Genomic DNA, 18,591 nt, shown 5'->3' with positions numbered 1-18,591 from the left:
TGAAAGCTGGAGCACCTCTGCTATGAGGACAGGCTTAGAGAGTTGGGGCTCTTCAGCTTTGAGAAGAGAAGGCTGTGGGGAGACCTTGGAGCAGCTTCCAGTACTGAAAGGGGCTCCAGGAAAGCTGGGGAGGGGCTCTGGATCAGGGAGTGCAGGGACAGGACGAGGGGGAAGGGTTTGAAGCTGAAAGAGGGGGGTTTAGATGAGATCGTAGGGAGAAATGTTTTCCTGTGAGGGTGGGGAGGCCCTGGCCCAGGCTGCCCAGAGTAGTGTTGGCTGCTCCATCCCTGGAGGCGTTCAAGGCCAGGTTGGATGGGGCTTGGAGCAACCTGATCTGGTGGGATATGTCCCTGCTGATGGTAGGGGGGTTGAAACTGGATGGGCTTTAAGGTTCATTCAAACCCAAACCATTCTATGAAATTCCCCTGTCCTGAGTCTAGGTGTGTTTTTCCACCTGGGATTCATCTCTATGAATGCGAGTCTTATGAACACAAGGTGACCCATCAGAGGGATTTGTTCTTGTTCTGGTACCCAAAGACCCATGACCTAATGCTGGAGCTGAGCCCTGAGCTGCAGCTTTCCAGGATGCAATGGGGTGAGACCAGGCATCTCCTGCAGTCCTTGCAGCCAAGGACCCAGCTAAGCAGGGATGCATCTCTTGGGAGTGGGGGCAGCTGCTTATTTACTGATTCAGCATCACCCACTGCTGTTATCTCCGTGACGCACACGGCTCAGCTTGCTGGAATCCCTGGCATTTCTACGCAAGTGCCAGTCTCAAGGTATTTCAAACATGAAGGAGAAGTCCTGGAACTGCTGACAGCAGCAGAGATGGGGCATTGGGTCCCAACGAAAATGCAGAAGGCTTTGTGTTGGCCTGTTGTGAGGGATGCAAATGTCACACGGGTGGGTTTGGGGGGATGTTGAGTTGGGCAGAAGCCAGTCCAAGCTCCAGACCCAGTGGGATATCTGCTAGGAGCAGGCTGGCCAACATCTGCTCCCCAAAAACTTTCTGTTTCTTTTCATTTTCCCACAAATAGCTGAGCTGCTCCAGCTGAAAAATCCAAATCCAAGGCTTTCTATTATACCTAAGGCTTGCTCTATCTCAAAGCACAGAGGGGGATTTGTGATAGGAAATACAGCCTCATATAGAGCCAAGAGGATGCTTGCAGAGCCCTGGCAGGTAAAAGGTTAAAGACACTCAAAAGCAGGAAGAGAAACTCCAATAATGAAGCTTGAGAACATATAGGGTTTGTTTTTAAGCAGCTTTCTCTGTCTCCCAGCTGCGAGGAGCCGGGAAATGCCCAGCCCTGCTTGCAGTTGGGTGGGATACAAACTGGGATGCTGTGGCGTGGGGAAGAGGGTGATGGGTGCAGCATCTCAGCTACAGCTTTTTTTTTCCCCTGCGAACTCATTTCCTTGAAGGCAATGAAACGAGCACAAGCTAATGAGCTGGGGAAGGGCAGCAGAGGTAAAAGAATGGTTGCGGCTCTGCAGCCAAATGACCTCACTGCTGAAAAAGGGGTAGTTCAGCCTGGGCTGAGAGCGGCTACGCTCGTGTCAGTGGTGAGGGCTCTCCATCAGCTCCCCCCTGTCCTGGCCTCGCTGAGGAACAGGGAGATGCTTAAAGCCCATGTTTGGAGTGGAGGTGTAAGCACATGGGCTCTGGGCCCCACTAGCACTCGGAGTGGAAAACCAAAGTCCCAGGGGGATCGATGGTGCCGGGCAGGGATTATCCCGGTGAAGGGAAAGCACCCGGATTGGGATCGTGGACCCTGCTCTTCCCGTTCCTGTCACCTCCCCAGCAGCCTTGAAAAGCCCCTTATCACCTTCTAAGCTAAACAAGCCACTTTGTACCAGTCTTCCCGTCTCCGGCTTCTGCTGAGTTTTATAAACAACTTCCCCAAAGAGGCTGACGAGGATGTTTTCCCTCGCCTTGGGCAGCCTGGGAACGGGGGGTCCCGGCACCCCGGAAATGACTCGGTCGTGCCCCCTCTCTCCCCGCACCCACGAGGGTTGGCCTTTGGGTGCCATTGGTCCCCAAATGGGAGCCCAAGGGTGGCCGGCTCCTTCCCCCGGAGGGGATATAAAGGCTGGAGGAGCAGCCCTAGCTCTCTGTGCTAGGATTTACGGGAAGAAGGAGGGATGGGACCTGGAAGCAGCTTGATCCTCGCTCTTCTTTACTGGGTGATAGGCAAGGTGGCTGCCTACCCACCCTGGGATTTCTCCTGGGGCAACCTGGCGAGCCAAGGGGCGCAGGCAGACCCCCATGCCTGGCCTTGGGCAGAGGATCCTCACTCTCGAGCCGTCTCCAGCCATCACCCGGTGACGGTGCAGTGCCAGGAGGCTCAGCTGGTGGTGATGGTGCACAGGGACCTCTTCGGTACTGGCCGCCTGGTCAACGCGGCTGACCTGACGCTGGGGCCGGCGGCGTGCAAGCATTCCTCGATAAACCCTGCCCTCAACGCTGTCATCTTCACTGCTGGCCTCCACGAGTGTGGCAGCATCGTGCAGGTAAGACCTTCTCCGTGTGGTGCTTCCCCTGGTGCTGGGATCCCACCTAGTATCTCCCCCAGAGCAGCTCCAGGCTGCAGGACCGCGCACTGGGCATCCCCCATGATGCCAGGGGAGTTCCACGTGCTGGATGCAGAGCGCCGTCAAGGAACATCCTTAGAGAAGGATCCGTGGCTATTTCCCCAAAACTAGAGCATTTATTCCTCAAAGTTGCTTTGCCCATTCGGCCACAGACACACCGATGGTGCAAAGCCCCTGGGTCAGACCCATTTTGTTCACGTTTTGGCTCATTAGGAAGTTTAACTTGCTGGAAATGGAGCAGGAATCCTTTTCTATCCCCTTTTCCTCAGCTTTCCCCCTCTTTCTTTGAATTTCCCTAGTGTTTCCCAGTTGGGAAAGGATGGATACTCAGCTTGGTGGTGGTGGGAGGTGAGGGTTCCCTCTCCACTGGCTTCTCGATGTTATTCTGCCCAGGTCACCCCGGAGTCCCTCATCTACCGCACACTCCTCAACTACGAACCCAGCCCTGCCAGCAACCCTGTTATCATCCGCAACAACCCCGCTGTCATTCCCATTGAGTGCCACTACCCCAGGTAAGGTCTCTCCATCCTCGGTACCCCCTACTTTGGTCCCCGGGGACCAACACGGGACTGTGTCCTGATGCGCGGTGCTCCCTACGCAGGAGGGAGAACGTGAGCAGCAATGCCATCCGCCCCACCTGGGCTCCCTTCAGCAACACGCTGTCGGCGGAGGAGAGGCTGATGTTCTCCTTGCGCCTCATGAACGGTAGGTGGGAAGCCATCCTAACCTGCAAATGAGGATTTTCCACCCTTTTCCCAGTGTGGAGGAGCTTGGGAACGCAGCACCCCACTGGGGAAGCCAACTTACTCCACAGCAAACACCAGCGCTCCTGCTTTTGGGCTGAGCCTTGGCTCTGGGGGCCAAGGGAGCGGCTGGAGCATCATCCCAATGCTGCTTTGCAGAGGACTGGACCTCCGAGAGACCCTTCACTGGTTTTCAACTGGGGGATGTCCTCAACATCCAAGCGGAGGTGGCCACCGAGAGCCACGTGCCACTGCGGTTGTTTGTGGACAGCTGTGTGGCTGCCCTCAGCCCCGGCACCGACTCCTCACCCCACTACTCCATCATCGACTTCAATGGGTGAGCCCCAGGGCTGCAACAGCAGTGGGGCTGTGGTGGAGAGGATGCCTTGGGATGCTGACCCCCACCCCATTCCACTCCAGGTGCTTAGTTGATGGGAGGTCAGACGATACCAGCTCTGCCTTCATCACCCCCCGACCGCAGGAGGACATGCTGCGCTTCAGCATTGACGTCTTCAGGTTCGCAGGGGACACAAGGAACCTGGTAAGGCTGCGTATCCCTTCCTGACAGCCCCAAAACAAGCCTATATCCCCTATGAGTGTGTCCCCACCTCTCTCTCCTGCCCTCCTCGCAGATCTACATCACTTGCCACCTGAAGGTGACCCCAGTGGACCAAGCCCCAGACCCCCTGAACAAGGCTTGCTCCTTCAACAAAGCCAGAAACACGTGAGTAGCCACCACACTGGGATGGGGCACAACCGGGCAGGTCTCCACCAACATCCTGCAGCCCTGGCATGGCACAGACGCAGACTCGGGGGGCAAAAATGCTCTGTGGGTGCTAGGGGGGCTTGAATGACCATGCTCCCACCCCACTGCAGCTGGGCACCAGTGGAAGGCACCCGGGACATCTGCAGCTGCTGCGAGACGGGCAGCTGCGAGGCTCCTGCACTCTCCCAAAGGCTCAACCCCTTGGAGCGATGGCCTGGCCGCCGCTTCCGCCGCCACAATGCCAACGGTAAGGTCCCCGATGGAATGGAGGGGACAACCTGGGTTTGTGGGATGAGGCTGTTTCATTTAGCCTTGAGCCTGAGGGGAAACCTTATTGTTCTCTACAACTGCCTGAAAGGAGATTGTAGAGAGGAGGGTGCTGGGCTCTTCTCCCAAGTGACAGGGGACAGGACAAGGGGGAATGGCCTGAAGCTGCACCGGGGAGGGTCAGACGGGACACCAGGAGACAATTTTTCACAGAAAGGGTCATCAGGCACTGGCAGAGGCTGCCCAGCGAGGGGGTGACCGTCCCTGGGGGTATTTAAAAGACGGGTAGACGAAGTGCTCAGGGACATGGTTTAATGGCAGATAGGAATGGTTGGACTCGATGATCTAAGACGTCTTCTCCAGCCTGGTGATTCTATGATTGCTGTTTCCTCCTCAGCGAAAGTGGCCGAAGCTGACGTGGTCATTGGCCCCGTGCTGCTCTCAAAGAACCCGGCCATCGTGAGAGAGCAACAGGAGGGAGGTCAGGGTGAGTCCCTGCCGGCCACGTCCCTGGGGCACAGCCCGGTGCCAAGCACTAACCGCCCCCTTGGTTTTGCAGGTGGGGTGACAGTGGTGGCCAGCGTAGGGCTGGCGCTGATCTGCGTGGTGGCTGGCGTGGGGCTGGCCGGGGCTGCGCTGGCCATTGGCATGGGGCGCAGGAGGTGCACTCGTGGCTCGGCGTGAGCGAAGGGTGAGACCCAAATAAAGCCTGGGAAGGACAAAGAGCATCCGTTCCACTCCTTCTGCGCTGGCACCCTGGGGCTGTGCCTGGGCTGGGTGCCCTGCCAGGGAGGGAGCATCCATCCCGCCACACTGCACCCCGCCAGCTCCCACATAGAATAGTTTGGGTTGGAAGGGACCTTTAAAGATTATCCAGTTCCAATCCCTGTGTCATGGGCAGGGACACCTCCCACTGGATCAGGCTGCCCAAGGCCCCAATCCATACCTTTGTAGACAGTCCCTCCCCAGCTTTTTTCTAGGCTCCCTTCAGGTATTGGACATCTCCAGCAGGTTTTCAGCCCTCCCTGGGGCTCAGGTTTGTGTCCTCATGGGTGACACTGTGGACAGTCCCATTGACCTCATGGGTGACACGAGGGGAGGGCAGAGGAAGGAGGCAGGGAAGGCCCCCGCCTCCTTGGAGAGGGCACATTTTGGGGGGGACACTCCTAGGAGGGGACAAGTGGCAGAGCTGGGACCCGTGGGAGGGGCAACGCCCCCGCTTCAAGCCACGCCCCCTCGATATGACCACGCCCACCACCAGACACCGCCTGGTGACGTGGACTTGGTCACGCCCCCAAGAGCCACGCCCACTACAACACACGCCCATCTCCGCAAATGGCCACGCCCCCAATAAAACAAGCCTGTGGCCCCGCCCCCTCCCGTCTATTTAAGGGCCGCCCCTCTCCTTCCCCCTCAGCCGGGCCGTGAAGGATAACCCGTCCCTCCCCGTCCCTTTGCCCCCCGCCCCACGGGAGCTGCGGCCGCGCCCCGGATCACCCCTCTCCCCATTCTGGGAGAGGCTGTGGGGCGACGGCTCCGCGACCGGGGGAGTTGCTAGGATCAGCTCTGGGAACCCCTCGGTCCCACTCCGGCACCTCCGGGACGGCAGCTGTGGGCTGCCCCAGCTCCACTCGGAGATGCTCCAGCCTGGCATCAGCTCCCATACACAGGGGTACCGCTGCCGCCCACCGGCGCGGCGCCACGGAGCCAACCCGAATGCCTCCCGGCCCGGCACAGCGCCTGCTCCACGCTGGCGCATCCCTTCACCCCGCCCTCCGCCCGATCCAGCCAATCGCAGCCTGAGACAGGGCCTGGCCACGCCCACTTTTGTGACCACACCCCTCCTTCCCTATCAGCCAATCATTATGACAGACAGCACCCTGCCGAGCCAATCGGAGCCCGAGACAGCGTCTGACTCCGCCCACTCCATATGACCACGCCCCTCCTTCTCGATCAGCCAATCGCGACGCCGGACGGCGCCCCACCCAGCCGAGACAGCCAAGGCGAGGCTCCGGCCCACGATTGGCGGGGCCTGCGCTCCCTCCGCCAATGATTGGCTGAGACGGGCCGAGGGAGCGGGGCCAATGGGGGCGTGGGAAGCGGGGGGAGCTGGAACTGGATGGGCTTTAAGGTCCGTTCCAACCCAAACCACTCCGTGATTGTCCTCTGCGGTGCCCTTTGCATCCAGGTTTAAAGGACAATGTCCAACACCGCATGGTTTCTCCTTCGGGCACCTCTGCAGAGAGATTCTCATCCCATTTGTGACCATGGTTGGGTTTTCGCGTTGGCGCTGTGGCCTCAATTAAACATCAAACCCTCCAAAGCAACGTGTTTTAATGATTTCTGGTTTTAAAGCTTGTGAAAATAACAATAATATTAATAATTATAACAAAACGAGACTTCCAGTCATCTCAAAGGACTCCCTCCTTATTTTTAAAAGCTGAACAAAAGGAGTGAGCTCCCTTCTACAGTGACGGGATTTCCAGCACCTTCGGTCCCCAAAATAACTGGAGCATCCCAGCATAGCATTCACCTCAAGAAGAGGTGTTGAGCATCCTTGCCAGGTCAGCACCTCCAAATTCAGGCTGTCATCTCCTCCTCTGCAGGGGTGGCATCGCCGGAGACACCCCTTCCCCAGAAAAAAATGCAGAAGGGGTTAAAGACTACAGCGCTCTCTATCGTGAATATGTGATTTACATCATTTATACAGCATTTACAGGCTCCTGCCTTTATTCCAGCTAAAACAGCGTCTGTTTCCCTTAGGAAATGGGAAAAAAATTAAGGTTATAGAAAAGTTAAGTATAAAAAAATATTTTGAAGAGTCACTCTTGCTTTCCCTCCTTTTAATGACATTTTTCGGTTGAGGAGGGGGTCTCGAGGAACTGCTGATGGGTTTTGAGTTCTCCGGTGGGACAGAGGAGCCAGCACAGGCACTTTGAGACAGGGACAGAGGCTGGGGCAGATGATGTCTCTCTAGCCCCGCTCCCATCAAGATCTGAAAGAAGACAAGAAAATTCACATTTAAAGATATTAAAAAATGTTATTTCAAAAGTTCAGGGGGGGTTCTTTTGAAACTCAGCTTTGTTATTCCCTGAAATAACAAGGAAATTCAATATAAACACCCCAAAAGGAGAGAGACACCAACCCCCAGCTCCACCGCTGGCCAAATCCAGCTTCTTTTGGGATGCTCATGCAGAAAACCGGGATGAAGGGGAATTAAACCACTCTGGTCTGACCCCTTCTTTGGGTTTTTTTTTGCCCAGGGGAGGACAGACAGACAGACCGGCATCTCCTTACTGGGAAATCTTGCAGTTTGTCGTAGAGACGTAGCGTCCTGTGTAATGGATGTTGCACCTCACCACATTGTTGGTGAAGTCCGATTCCAGGACGATGTACTTGGGGTTCACTTGAACCTAAAAATGGGGAAAAGAGAAGGAAAAACACCCCTAAAAATTAGTAAGAGCGGGAATGAGCAGCACCTAAACCCATATTAAAGGGATGGCATGAAAAAAGGTGCATGGTCCCAAGCCCAGTAGCTGAGAAGCTCCCAAGCCAACCCCAAATCAGTAATGTTTGCCCCTTAAAAATGACCCTGGTCACCTTTAAGACGTAATTCCCTGGCTGCACATCTGTTATATCGATCCACTGGCAGTCGATGTCGGCATTGTAGGTGTCATAGCAGCCCGGGCTCAAACCCTGTGAGGCAAAAAGAGCGTTCAGGGTGTGTTGTATGGGTGGTGAACCCCAAGGAGCCCTTTGAGCATCCCCTCTGAAGCCACCTGGGTGTGGGCCGTGCAGGCATAACGCTTCAGGTTGCCAAAATCGCAGGTGGTGTCCTCCAGGCAGAAGCTGGCCTTGTGGCCCTCGGCCACCTTCCTCCCCGTGGTGGCATCCAGCAGGTCATAGTGGCTGAACTCGTCCATGCTGTGGTAGTGCCTGGGGATGGGGTTGGGGGACAGAGTGAGGGCGATCCCCCCTTAGACAGCACCATCCCCTACCAGAGGTAATTTGGGGGGCTCCCTGGGTCCACCTCAGCTTGCCAGCTCCCTCCTTGGGACATTACTTGCAGGAGCTTGGTGGCTTTAGGCACATAGGTGTGAAACATCGTGACACCACTCCCAAAGATCTCAAAGCAATGTTCCAAAATGGGGAAATGCCATTTAAAAAGCCTTAAAACGGCGATGAGGAAGAGGGCTGATGGAGGGGTGGTGGGAACACTCACTGGTGGCAGCTGTGCCACTCCCAGCTGTGCCGGGGCCGGCTGGGCAGAAAGTCGGCTGTGCCCTGGTTCTTCACCCGCTGGGGAAACCGCAGGAGCACCCGCACATCGTAGTCAGTGGCTTCGGCAGTGTAGGCAGTGCTGGGGACATCAAGAAAGGTCAATGCCAATGGCCCCCCTGCTCTTGGCCCCAGCCCAAGGAGACAGAAGCCTCCCTAGGCGTGGGGTGCAGGCTTATCCTGGCACCCCAGGAGGAAAATTCCCAGCGAGTGCCTTTGGATGAAGTTTCCTCCGTGGAAAAGGAGATGATGAAAAAAAGAATAAAGACAGGAGAGAAGGTTCCTCTGGCTTTGCAGCATCCGCCAGACAACTTCCTTTGCCCTTTCTTTCATCCTCCTTCCCATTCCTTTCCCCTTTTATCTTTCTTTTCCCTTGTCCTCTCCTTTCTCCTTTCCTTCTCCTCTCCTCTCTTTCATCCTTCTCCTTCATCTTTCTCCCCCTTCCCTATCCCTCTGTCTTTTCCTCTTCCCTTTCCCTCCCCTCTCCTCCATCCTGCTCCCCCCTCACTCCAGACCACCCTCTCTCTCTCTCCTCGTGTCCCAATCTCCCCCTCACTGCCCCAGGATGCAACCCACACCCCACAGCTGCTCCTACCTGGCCAGGCACTTCTCCTCGGCCGCGCAGCGCAGTGAGTAGAGATGAGCTCGCTGAACATAGGTGGATGCCTGCACATAGTTGGGGTCCGGCACCAAGTCAGGGAGACCTGCAGGGAGGACAGGGACAGCTCTGAGGACAAGGACAGGACCTGGGGATGCAGAGATCCTCTCCTTGAAGTCACCAGCTCTGACCTCATGGGGAAAGTTTGCTTTGGTGACCACCACGTTTTTTTCATTTTAAGCAGCAGACGGAAAATCCTGTCTTCCCCTCCCCTTCCCCCCGGCTCCTGCTGGCAAATCCCAAGCCTCCATTTTCCTACAGCGGGATTGCTCAGCCCATCCTCCTGGAAGGGATTTCACCCAGCCCTGGCTGGCTACCAAGCCCAGCTGCCCTGCAAGGGGTTAATGGGGTCCCCTCAATCTCCCCAGCTCCTACTCCTGTGTCAGCCAGGGACTGCGGGGTTAACATGACCCCTAAAAAAGGGAGGGAACCTATTTCCTGTTAATTCCTGTTTTCCACCCCAAAAGCAGAGTGAAACCAGGGGCTCTGCTAACACTAGGCCCCCCATGCCCTGATCCTGTCTCTCCTTTAATTCCTTATGTTGCTCCATGCTTGGGGCCCAGCCAAAGTGAGCTGTGGATGGACAGGCAGACAGACAGACAGCTGCAGGGATGGGCGGGGGCTACCTTGCTTTCCAAAAGCATTACAGAGCTCAGCTGGATCCAGCACTTCCCACCCCAACAATGCCCTTTCACACCTCCCCTTCCCAAAGGCTCCTCTGGGACCACCAGCCCAGAAAGCATCCTCACATCTGCCTTGCGAGAAGGAAAGGGATGTGCACAGGGGCTGTTCCACAGGCACCCCGTGCCTCGGTTTCCCTCTGCAAAGCCAAGCAATGCTCCACTACAATCTGTGCTGGGAATCCCTCCTTCCTGCAAGCTCAATAGCTTATCCTCATCTCTGTCCTCATCCCTAGCTTCACACCCATCTCCAGCTCCATCTTCATTCCCATCCCCATTCCTATCTTCACCCCCATCCCTATCCTCACCCCTGTACTTGTTTCCATTCTCATCCTCATCTTCATCCCTGTTCCCATCCCTATCTTCATCTCCATTCCCGCCCCATCCTCATTTTCATCCCCACACCTGTTTCTATCTTTATCTCCATCTCTGTCTCCATCCTCATTCCCATCCTCCTCCTCATCCCCATCACTATCTTTATGCCCATCCTCAACTCTGTCCTTGTCCTCATCCCCACGCTCATGCTTGTTCCCATCCTCATCCCCATCCCTGTCTTCATTTCCTTCTCCACCCGTCCCCATCTTCATTCCCATTCCCATCCTCCTCCTCATCCCTGTCCTCATCTCCTTCCTCTTCTCCATCCTCATAGCCATCTCCATCTCCCTCCCCATCCCCATCCTCCCTGTCTCCATGCTTATCCTCATCCCCATTTCTACCCCTATCTCGATGTTCATCCCCATCCTCACTCCCATTCTTGTCCTCATCTCCATCCTTGTCCCCATCTTCATCCCCATCCCCTTTCCAAGGCACCAGTGGATTCTGGCCACAGCAGCTCCTCCCTTTGCACTCAGACGGTTTCAGCACGTCTCCTTTTTTCCCCTCCTATTTCTTTCTCCCTATTTTCCCTTTTTTTTTCCATGGGCAAAAAGAACAATGCCTTCTTGTTTCTTGGCCTGCCTTCCCTCGAGGGATCACGTCACTCCATTGGAGTTTGCTTCCTGCCCTACTTGCTTGGTCATCGCTGCTGATGTAATACCCAGAGGGGGCTGCGCACGCCAGGGGGGGAACTGGGAGAACTGGGAAGGGCTTTTCCCTCCCCCTTAAAAAAATTAACAATAAAAAAGGCGATGGGAAGGGACCCCTGGGCCCCATCCTACTTGCAAGAGCGCTTGTCATCGTTTAGAAACCAGCTTTTCCTCCCCGTTGTTGTTTATAATAAATTCTTGGACACTCCAGAGAGAAACCTGACTCCTTTACCAACGGGGAGTTTTATTTCCCCCCTAGGACAGAGCTCACCCTGGATGACTCCGGTGTTATTGTAGGGTCTCCTGCCTCATTTTCGGCAGCGATGGGGCAAACTGTAGGCCCCAGCACCACTGGGGTTAATAGGATGGCAGGATCTGACCTCACAACCCTCCAAATGTCCCCTTATCACAGCAGGGCACCAAACTGTCCCCATCCTGGGGGCTGGTCAAACCCTGATCCTTTTTGCTGAGCCAGCATTTTTCTACCTCCTGCAAGTCCGGGGCCCTGGCAGCCCCCTGCTATCGCCTCCAAAAAGGGACAACCACAGCAAGAAAATGTTTGTTTTTCCTCCTCCGCCCCTTGGTCTGCCCCGGGGAGCTGCCAGAGAAGATTTTCTTCTCCTTCACCATGAAAATTGGAATAATAAAAAAAGGCAGGCCTGCTCCCTGCCGCGCTGTTTGTGCAGGTGTGCCGGGCTTAGCCCAAAAATCTCCGGCTCCAGCAGCTTTCCAGCCGAGGGGGTGGCTGCTTCGTTTTCCCATGCCCAGCAGGGCTGGGTCCCACATCCAGAGACACAGAGACCACCGAACAGGGTGGCTGTGAGCAGTGGGGACAGGGAGACACCCCCAAGTGACTGAGATACACCCCTTCATCCCCCTCATTCCAGCCCAGACCTGCAGAATCCATCCTCCCGGTGCACCCCTTCATCATATCCCATCTTATCCCATCCTCACAGCATCCTTCCTCCAGCATCTCCTGGTGCATCCCTTCATCCCATCCTAGACCCACTGAATCTTCTTAGCATCCCTGGATGGTTGTTAAGCCTGAAGCTAGCAACAAAATCAACCCAAAGCCATCCCCAAGCCTACAAGAGACTTTCACAGCAAGACTGTCATCTCCTCACCCAGGGGCTCCATCCATGGGTGACTACATCCTCTGCTGTCACCACAGCCACCACGACTCAAGCTTAGTGGGTACCAAAATCACCATCACCCCATAGGATTTCCGAAACCTGCTTCTACTCCAAAACCAACCCCAGATGACCTGTTTGCATGACAGCAAGGCAAAATACCCCACTAAAGATTTAGGAAAGCAGAGAGGAGAGGTCTGGAGAGGAGCCAGGGAGAGGAAGCCCCTGGAGATGCCTCCTGGGGGTCAGTCAAGAGTGGGGAGCACCACTAAGAACTGGCACCGTGGTTGAACTCCACGAGAAGGGGTGGGTTACCTGGCCCTGTGACTTAGATGCCACATGGCTTTCACTAGCCAAGAGCTCCTTCGCATGAGACGATTCAGGCCCTAAGCAAGACCTGAATGACACCAGGGTCCTCTACAGCAGTTGTGAGCAGGAGACATGAAGACTTTTGGTGTCTCCTCCTCACCTCCTTGCCAAAACCCGCTATGCTGCATTTATCCCCCTCCCTTGACCAAAGGACATTAGATGCTCCTCTCCCACCTCCATCATGGCCTGGCCAACGACAGATTTAGGACTGGAAACTATTTCAACTCTCATGCTCCAAGGTGTCTTCATCAGCCGGTTTGGATGGAGGGAGGTGGAGGACCCACGATGCCTATGAAAGCCCAAATAAACCCCCTCTTAAAAGCCAGTGGGATCTAATTGCTTAATTAACCCCCCAGGTGCCCCAGCAAGAGGCCAGGAATGCCTCACATTCCTGGTTGAGCCGTGTGGGATTAGGAGACTCTTAAAGAGTTTAGGCGCATAATTAACATCTGATTCGGCTTTATAAAGTGTTTTGACCAATTAAAAAACCTGCCTGAAGGGTGGCCCTGCAGGCAACAGGCTTGGAGAGGTTTCTTTTTGGTGACCCCCAGGGAGGTGACAGCTTTCCCCAAACAAAGCTTGGCTGGAGAGAGCAGCAGGTGACCCAGAGGAGACGCCAGGCAGTGGCGAGGGGGGCAGAGAACCACCTCCCTCGGGTGGCTAGATGATTTTTATTCTCTTCTTCAAATTTATTATGGAAAAATATGAAGGAGGAGGCTTGGGGCTCCTGCACCGAGAGGTGGGTGTTCTGTTGATGGGCTTGCTGGCCAACAAGGGTTGTCCATCCAGCCACAGGCATCCTGACCTCCCTGGCAGAGCTACAGCACTTTCACCTCCTGGCCCAGCTTCCAGGGATCCTTGAAGGACACAGCCTTTGCCAACAGGGAGAAGATTTGGCAGGCATCAGCCCATTTTTCTCTGTCGCTTCAGGTCATCTGCAGTGCAGCTGTCCCCAGATGTTCCTCCCCAGAGACAGCGGACCACCAGCATCCCTCATCCCTGCATTTCTTGCCTCTGCATTTCTCATCCTGCCATCCCTCAACCCTGCATCCCTTGCCTGGCAGGAGAGGCTGTTCCTGGTGAGACAGGAAGGTCCTCTCCTCACAATCCCTGTCCTCAAGCTCTTTCCCACACATCTTCAGCAGAGCTGGACCTCAGGCTGACCCAGCCCGGCTGCTCTCGCTGTGTTTACTCACTCGCACGCAACGGGGCAGGGCTGGGATGAACGCTTCCCCCTGTCTGAACCCTCTGGGCTGGGTTTTTCTCCGAAACCAGAGACATGGCTGGATGGGTTACGAGGTCAGATGGGTCAGAGGCTCCAGCTGAGATGGGTTTCCCAAGGGACAGGCAGGGAACAGATCCCCCAGGCTGCTGCTCCTCACGCCCTCCAGCCTTACTTCCACTTTCATGATGGAGCAAAACCACTTGTGGCAAAGCCTCAGCCAAAAGCCACAGGATTTCATCAGGATCGGGGTCAGTAGGACATGAAGTGACAGCGACCCTGCTGCAACCTTGGTCCCCTGCTGCAGCCCCAGGCAAGGCAGCACAGATCCAGCCGTGGATCGAGGCTGTCCCAGCACACAGCACATGGCCAGGATGACCTGGGACATGACAGTGTCCTACCCCAAGTGCATGGCAGAGCACACAGCCACGCCATGGATGCAGGATGACCTGGGGATGTGGCACATGGCCACCCTAGGAACACAGCATGTCCCTAACCCAAGGCACACAGGCACTCCACGGATACAGGATGGCCTGGGACACGGCGCAGACCCACTCAGCAAACACAGGATGACCAGAGACAGCACAGTGTCCCCCCATCCCACAGCACAGACCCTCCCCACAGGCATGGGGTGACCTTGGACGTGGCACAGATCCACCTCACAAGTACAGGATGACCTGGGACACAGCATAGACCCACCCCACAAGCACAGTGTCCCCCCATCCCACAGCACAGACACACCCCAGAGGTGTGGGGTGACCTTGGACATGGCACAGGCTCTGCTATGACTTGTCCCTTCGCATCCTTTCCCCTTCCTCTGTTTTTCACCACCTCAGACTTCATTCCCAAAACCTGTAGGATCTTGAACAGCCTCAGCTCCTCGGTGGCCCCTTGGCCACATTTGTCCCCACTACACGGGAGCAGCATTCTTGGAGAGCCACTGACACCAGACATGGTTATAGAAGGGGATGCCCTCTTCCTGGGTGAAGAAGCACCCAGGGCACTATCTCACCCTGGAGGGCTGCCACCCACCCCAGGGTCCCACCCAGGGCATCATCCCATCCTGGAGAGCTGCCACCCACCCCAGGTCTCCTTCAGGACACCATTCTACGCTGGAGAGCTGCCACACACCCCAGGGTCCCACTCAGGACATCATCCCATGCCAGGGTCTCACGCAGGATACCATCCCACCCAGGACATCATCCCACTCCAGGACCGCTTCAGGACACCATCCTACCCTGAGGAGCTGTCACACACCCCAGGATCCTTCCAGGACACCATCCCACCCCAGGGTCTTGCTTGGGACACCATCCCACTCAGGACACTATCCCACTCCAGGGTCCCACCCAGAACACCATTTCCCCCTCAGGATCTCACCCAGGACACCAATGCATTCTGTGGAGCTGCCACCCACCTCAGGGTCCCCCTGAGGATACCACCCACCCCAGAGAGCTACCACACACCTCAGGGTCTCCCTGAGGACAACACCCACCCCAGGATTCCCCTGAGGACACCACTTACCCCAGAGAACTGCCAAACACGTCAGGGTCCCACCACAGACACCATCCCACCCCAAGATCTCACCCAGGACACAAATCCATTCTGTGGAGCTGCCATTCACCCCAGGGTCCCCCTGAGGACACTACTCACCCCAGAGTCCCCCCCTGAGGACACCACCCACCCCAGAGAACTGCCACCCACCCCAGGGTCCCCCTGAGGATACCACCCACCCCAGAGAGCTGCCACACACCTCAGGGTCCCACCACAGACACCATCCAGCCCAGGATCTCACCCAGGACACCAATCCATTCTGTGGAGCTGCCATTCACCCCAGGGTCCCCCCTGAGGACACCACTCGCCTCAGGGTCCCCCTGAGGGCACCACTCACCCCAGAGAACTGCCACCCAGCCCAGAGTCCCCCTGAGGACACCACCCACCCCAGGGTCCCCCTGAGGACACCACCCACCCCAGGGTCCCCCCGGACTCACCCCGCCCGCCGTGGCTGGGCCTGTAGACGCTGCCCACGCTGACCCGCGCTTGGCTGTCGGGGACGGCCTGTGGCACCTCGGGGCTCCTGGCGGGCAGGTGGGACTCGGGGCGAGGAACCCCGTAAGGCTCCAGCGCCCGAAAGGGCGGCTGCGGCTCGTAGGGCGGGAGCTGCGCCCCGTGCCCGGTCCCGCTGGGAGCCTGTAGGTTGTCCGTGGAGGCGGCGCCGTGGCTGGCGAGCTGCTGGCTGCCGTACGGGTCCGGTGCCCCCCCGGTGTCGTGATAGAGGCTGTGCGAGTACCGCCGGTCCAGCCCATCCACCGGCTGCGGGGCGGCGGGCGCGTAGGGGCGTTCGGCTCCCGGGTAGTAACCCTGGGCTCGGTAGGGGCTCTGCTCTTCCCCGTAGTCCTCGTAGCGCGCCCGGGGCTGGTAGGGATAAACCACGCTGGCCCCCGCCGCCGCCACGGCTACGCCGCCGGTCCCGGTGCTCCGGTGGTAGGTGTAGCCTTCGTCGTACGCCCGGGGGGGCTCGTACTGGGGGGCGAAGGGGAATTGGGGGTAGAGGGGCTGCGCGACGGAGGCGTAGGCGAAGGAAGAGGAGGAGGAGGAGGAGGTGGAGGAGGAGGAAGGCTGCCGGGAGCGGCCGGCTGCGCGCAACCTCTGCGACGCGCTGCTATCTCCCACCGGCCCGTCCCGCCAGTTGTCGGGCACCTGCCCGAAGCCGAAAGGATGGCGTGTCTGTCCCCTCACGGTCCCGGAGCCCGGCGCTTGCCTCCGCACGCTGCCCGCCCCCGCCAGCAACACGCGGCTGCCCGCGGCTCGGTCGTGCCCCGCCGGTTCGTACTCGGCGCCGCTGTGCAGGAGGCTGTACACGCGGCCGTTGTTCTCCCACTGGATCAGCTGCCGCCACGGCTGATCCTGCCCGCCCGCCAGCAGACACAGCCCGCAGCCCAGCGCTGCCCACAGACCCCACATCCCGGAGCGCCTCCCGCCGCGGCACCGGCCCCGGCAGCGGCGGCACGGGGCGGTGCCGGGTCCTAGCGCCCGCCTCCTAGCGCCCGCCCCCGCAACGAGCCCGCCTCCCGGGGACGGCACCAGGTCCTAGCGCCCGCCCCCACATCGAGCCCGCCTCCCGGGGGCGGCACCGGGTCCTAGCGCTCGGCCCAGTACCGAGCCTGCCTCCCGGGGGCTGCACCGGGTCCTAGTGCCCGCCTCTGCACCGAGCCCGCCTCCCGGGTCCTAGCGCCCGCCTCCTAGCGCCCGCCCCCGCACCGAGCCCGCCTCCCGGGGGCTGCACCGGGTCCTAGCGCTCGCCCTGCACCGAGCCTGCCTCCCGGGGGCGGCACCGGGTCCTAGCGCCCGCCCTAGTACCGAGCCCGCCTCCCGGGGGCGGCGCGGGGTCCTAGCACTCGACTCCGCATCAAAGCTGCCTCCCGGGGGCGGGACGGAGGGTAGCGGGGGTTTGCCGCTCGGGTTATAGGGATGAAATGTCTGAGTTTGAGGCTTTTTTAAACGCTGGAGTGATTTGGGGTGAATTCTACTAGTTTTGGTTCTAGGAACGGCCTCTGGCACGGATTCTGCCCTCTGGCAGCCAGGAATAGGCTCTGCATAGTGCTGGCTGCACACAAAATGCATCCACTCGGGATAAAAAGCTGAAATGTTGAGGTTTTACAATTTTTCACACCCTGGAATGATCCATACTTCAAAAAAAAAAAATCATTTTTGTACAGTTTTTTATCCCTGGCAGGATGCATAACTTCAATATTTGGGTTGAATTCTCGGGGTTTTGGTGTTATGGCCTCAAAATAGGGGTCAGGCTTGTATAAAGCGTTGATGGGCCAACGCTATCTAATCCTGCCCCACGCCACTGCTCGGAAGGACCCCGTTTTCCCCCAAAAGCACCCAAATTCACACCAGGGACTGTCACACACAGAAGCCTGATACCAGGGTGAGGACCTGCACAAGCATTTTCACTCACCCCTAAAAGCTTTCAGTAGGTTTCAAAGAGGAAACTGTACAAAAAATACGGAGCTTCCCCCCTAGAATTTATGTTTTCACAACAGTTCTGGGCGTTTCCCTTGATTTTGTATCCCAAATGAGGATGGATCCTCTTTTTTTCACAAGCTCCAGGGAGAAATAAAACTGGTGACCAGTTGGTAACTCAGGACTGGAAATATTGAACACGAAGTGAGGACGTGAGGAGTGAGTCCGGGGGGTCTCCAACCCTGCTGGTGTCTGGATCCAGCCTGTGCAAACCCTGAATCTACCACCATCACGAGGCCATCGCCGTGGCTTCCTCCTCTGCATCAGAGAGCACCAAGACTCTTCTGCTTCATCCTCCCTGGGGGCCCCCCCTGAATTCCCCCACCACTTGCGTTTTCACAGCCCCATCACCCAGCCTGGCATCCACAGGGGAATATTTCCAGGCAGAAATGAGGCTGGGACAAAGCCTCCCGGCATCGTTCCCTCCACCTTTCACCCTGGGGAAACTGAGGCAGCACTCCAAAAGCCAGAGCAGACACCCCAACCCCACTCTACCAACCCTATCCCTGCCCTTGTGTTGTCCCGCTTTTTCCTGCTGCTTTAAGTCCTGGCCGTAGGGACGTGTGTTTTCCACGTGTAGCTTTTTCCTTTCCCCCCCTCCTGCCACTTTCATTTCCCTCCCTGAAGCTGGAGATGGAGCCAGGATGAGGCCAGCCTGACCAGAAAGATCCCAGCACCAGACCTCACCAGAGAGGCCAAATCTCTGCTGTGGGACACCCCCCCACACACAGTTATTTGCATCTCCCAATATTTCTTTGCTTTTCCTCGCTCCTGCCTGCGCTCCTCCCATCTCCCCGCAGGGACTGGAAATACCAGAGTTGATGTAATAGGC

At 57.3% G+C, this 18,591-nt stretch overlaps 2 protein-coding genes across 3 annotated transcripts; one reads left to right on the top strand and one right to left on the bottom strand.

The window, feature by feature from the left end:
• The first annotated feature begins 1,745 nt into the window (after window positions 1-1,745).
• On the top strand, window positions 1,746-5,271 carry LOC104066315 (zona pellucida sperm-binding protein 3). Of its 2 annotated transcripts, XM_054077585.1 has the most exons (9): window positions 1,747-2,511; window positions 2,986-3,104; window positions 3,194-3,297; window positions 3,495-3,672; window positions 3,756-3,876; window positions 3,968-4,059; window positions 4,212-4,348; window positions 4,766-4,855; window positions 4,928-5,270. In XM_054077585.1, the coding sequence occupies exons 1-9, from the start codon at window positions 2,143-2,145 to the stop codon at window positions 5,050-5,052; spliced, it is 1,335 nt and encodes a 444-aa protein (XP_053933560.1). In that variant the 5' UTR covers window positions 1,747-2,142; the 3' UTR covers window positions 5,053-5,270. The 2 variants fall into 2 exon arrangements, with proteins under 2 accessions (XP_053933559.1, XP_053933560.1); XM_054077584.1 differs by having other exon boundaries at window positions 1,746-2,511; window positions 4,766-5,271.
• A 1,430-nt stretch (window positions 5,272-6,701) lies between these two features.
• On the bottom strand, window positions 6,702-16,767 carry LOXL1 (lysyl oxidase like 1). Its single transcript, XM_054078148.1, has 7 exons — window positions 15,719-16,767; window positions 9,242-9,350; window positions 8,591-8,728; window positions 8,148-8,304; window positions 7,969-8,064; window positions 7,666-7,781; window positions 6,702-7,363 (listed from the first exon to the last, which is right to left on the bottom strand). The coding sequence occupies exons 1-7, from the start codon at window positions 16,689-16,691 to the stop codon at window positions 7,357-7,359; spliced, it is 1,596 nt and encodes a 531-aa protein (XP_053934123.1). The 5' UTR covers window positions 16,692-16,767; the 3' UTR covers window positions 6,702-7,356.
• Between the last annotated feature and the right edge of the window lie 1,824 nt (window positions 16,768-18,591).

This window comes from Cuculus canorus, chromosome 12, assembly GCF_017976375.1.
Source record: "Cuculus canorus isolate bCucCan1 chromosome 12, bCucCan1.pri, whole genome shotgun sequence".
Lineage (NCBI taxonomy): Eukaryota > Metazoa > Chordata > Aves > Cuculiformes > Cuculidae > Cuculus > Cuculus canorus.
This window is presented reverse-complemented; position numbering and strand designations above follow the sequence as displayed.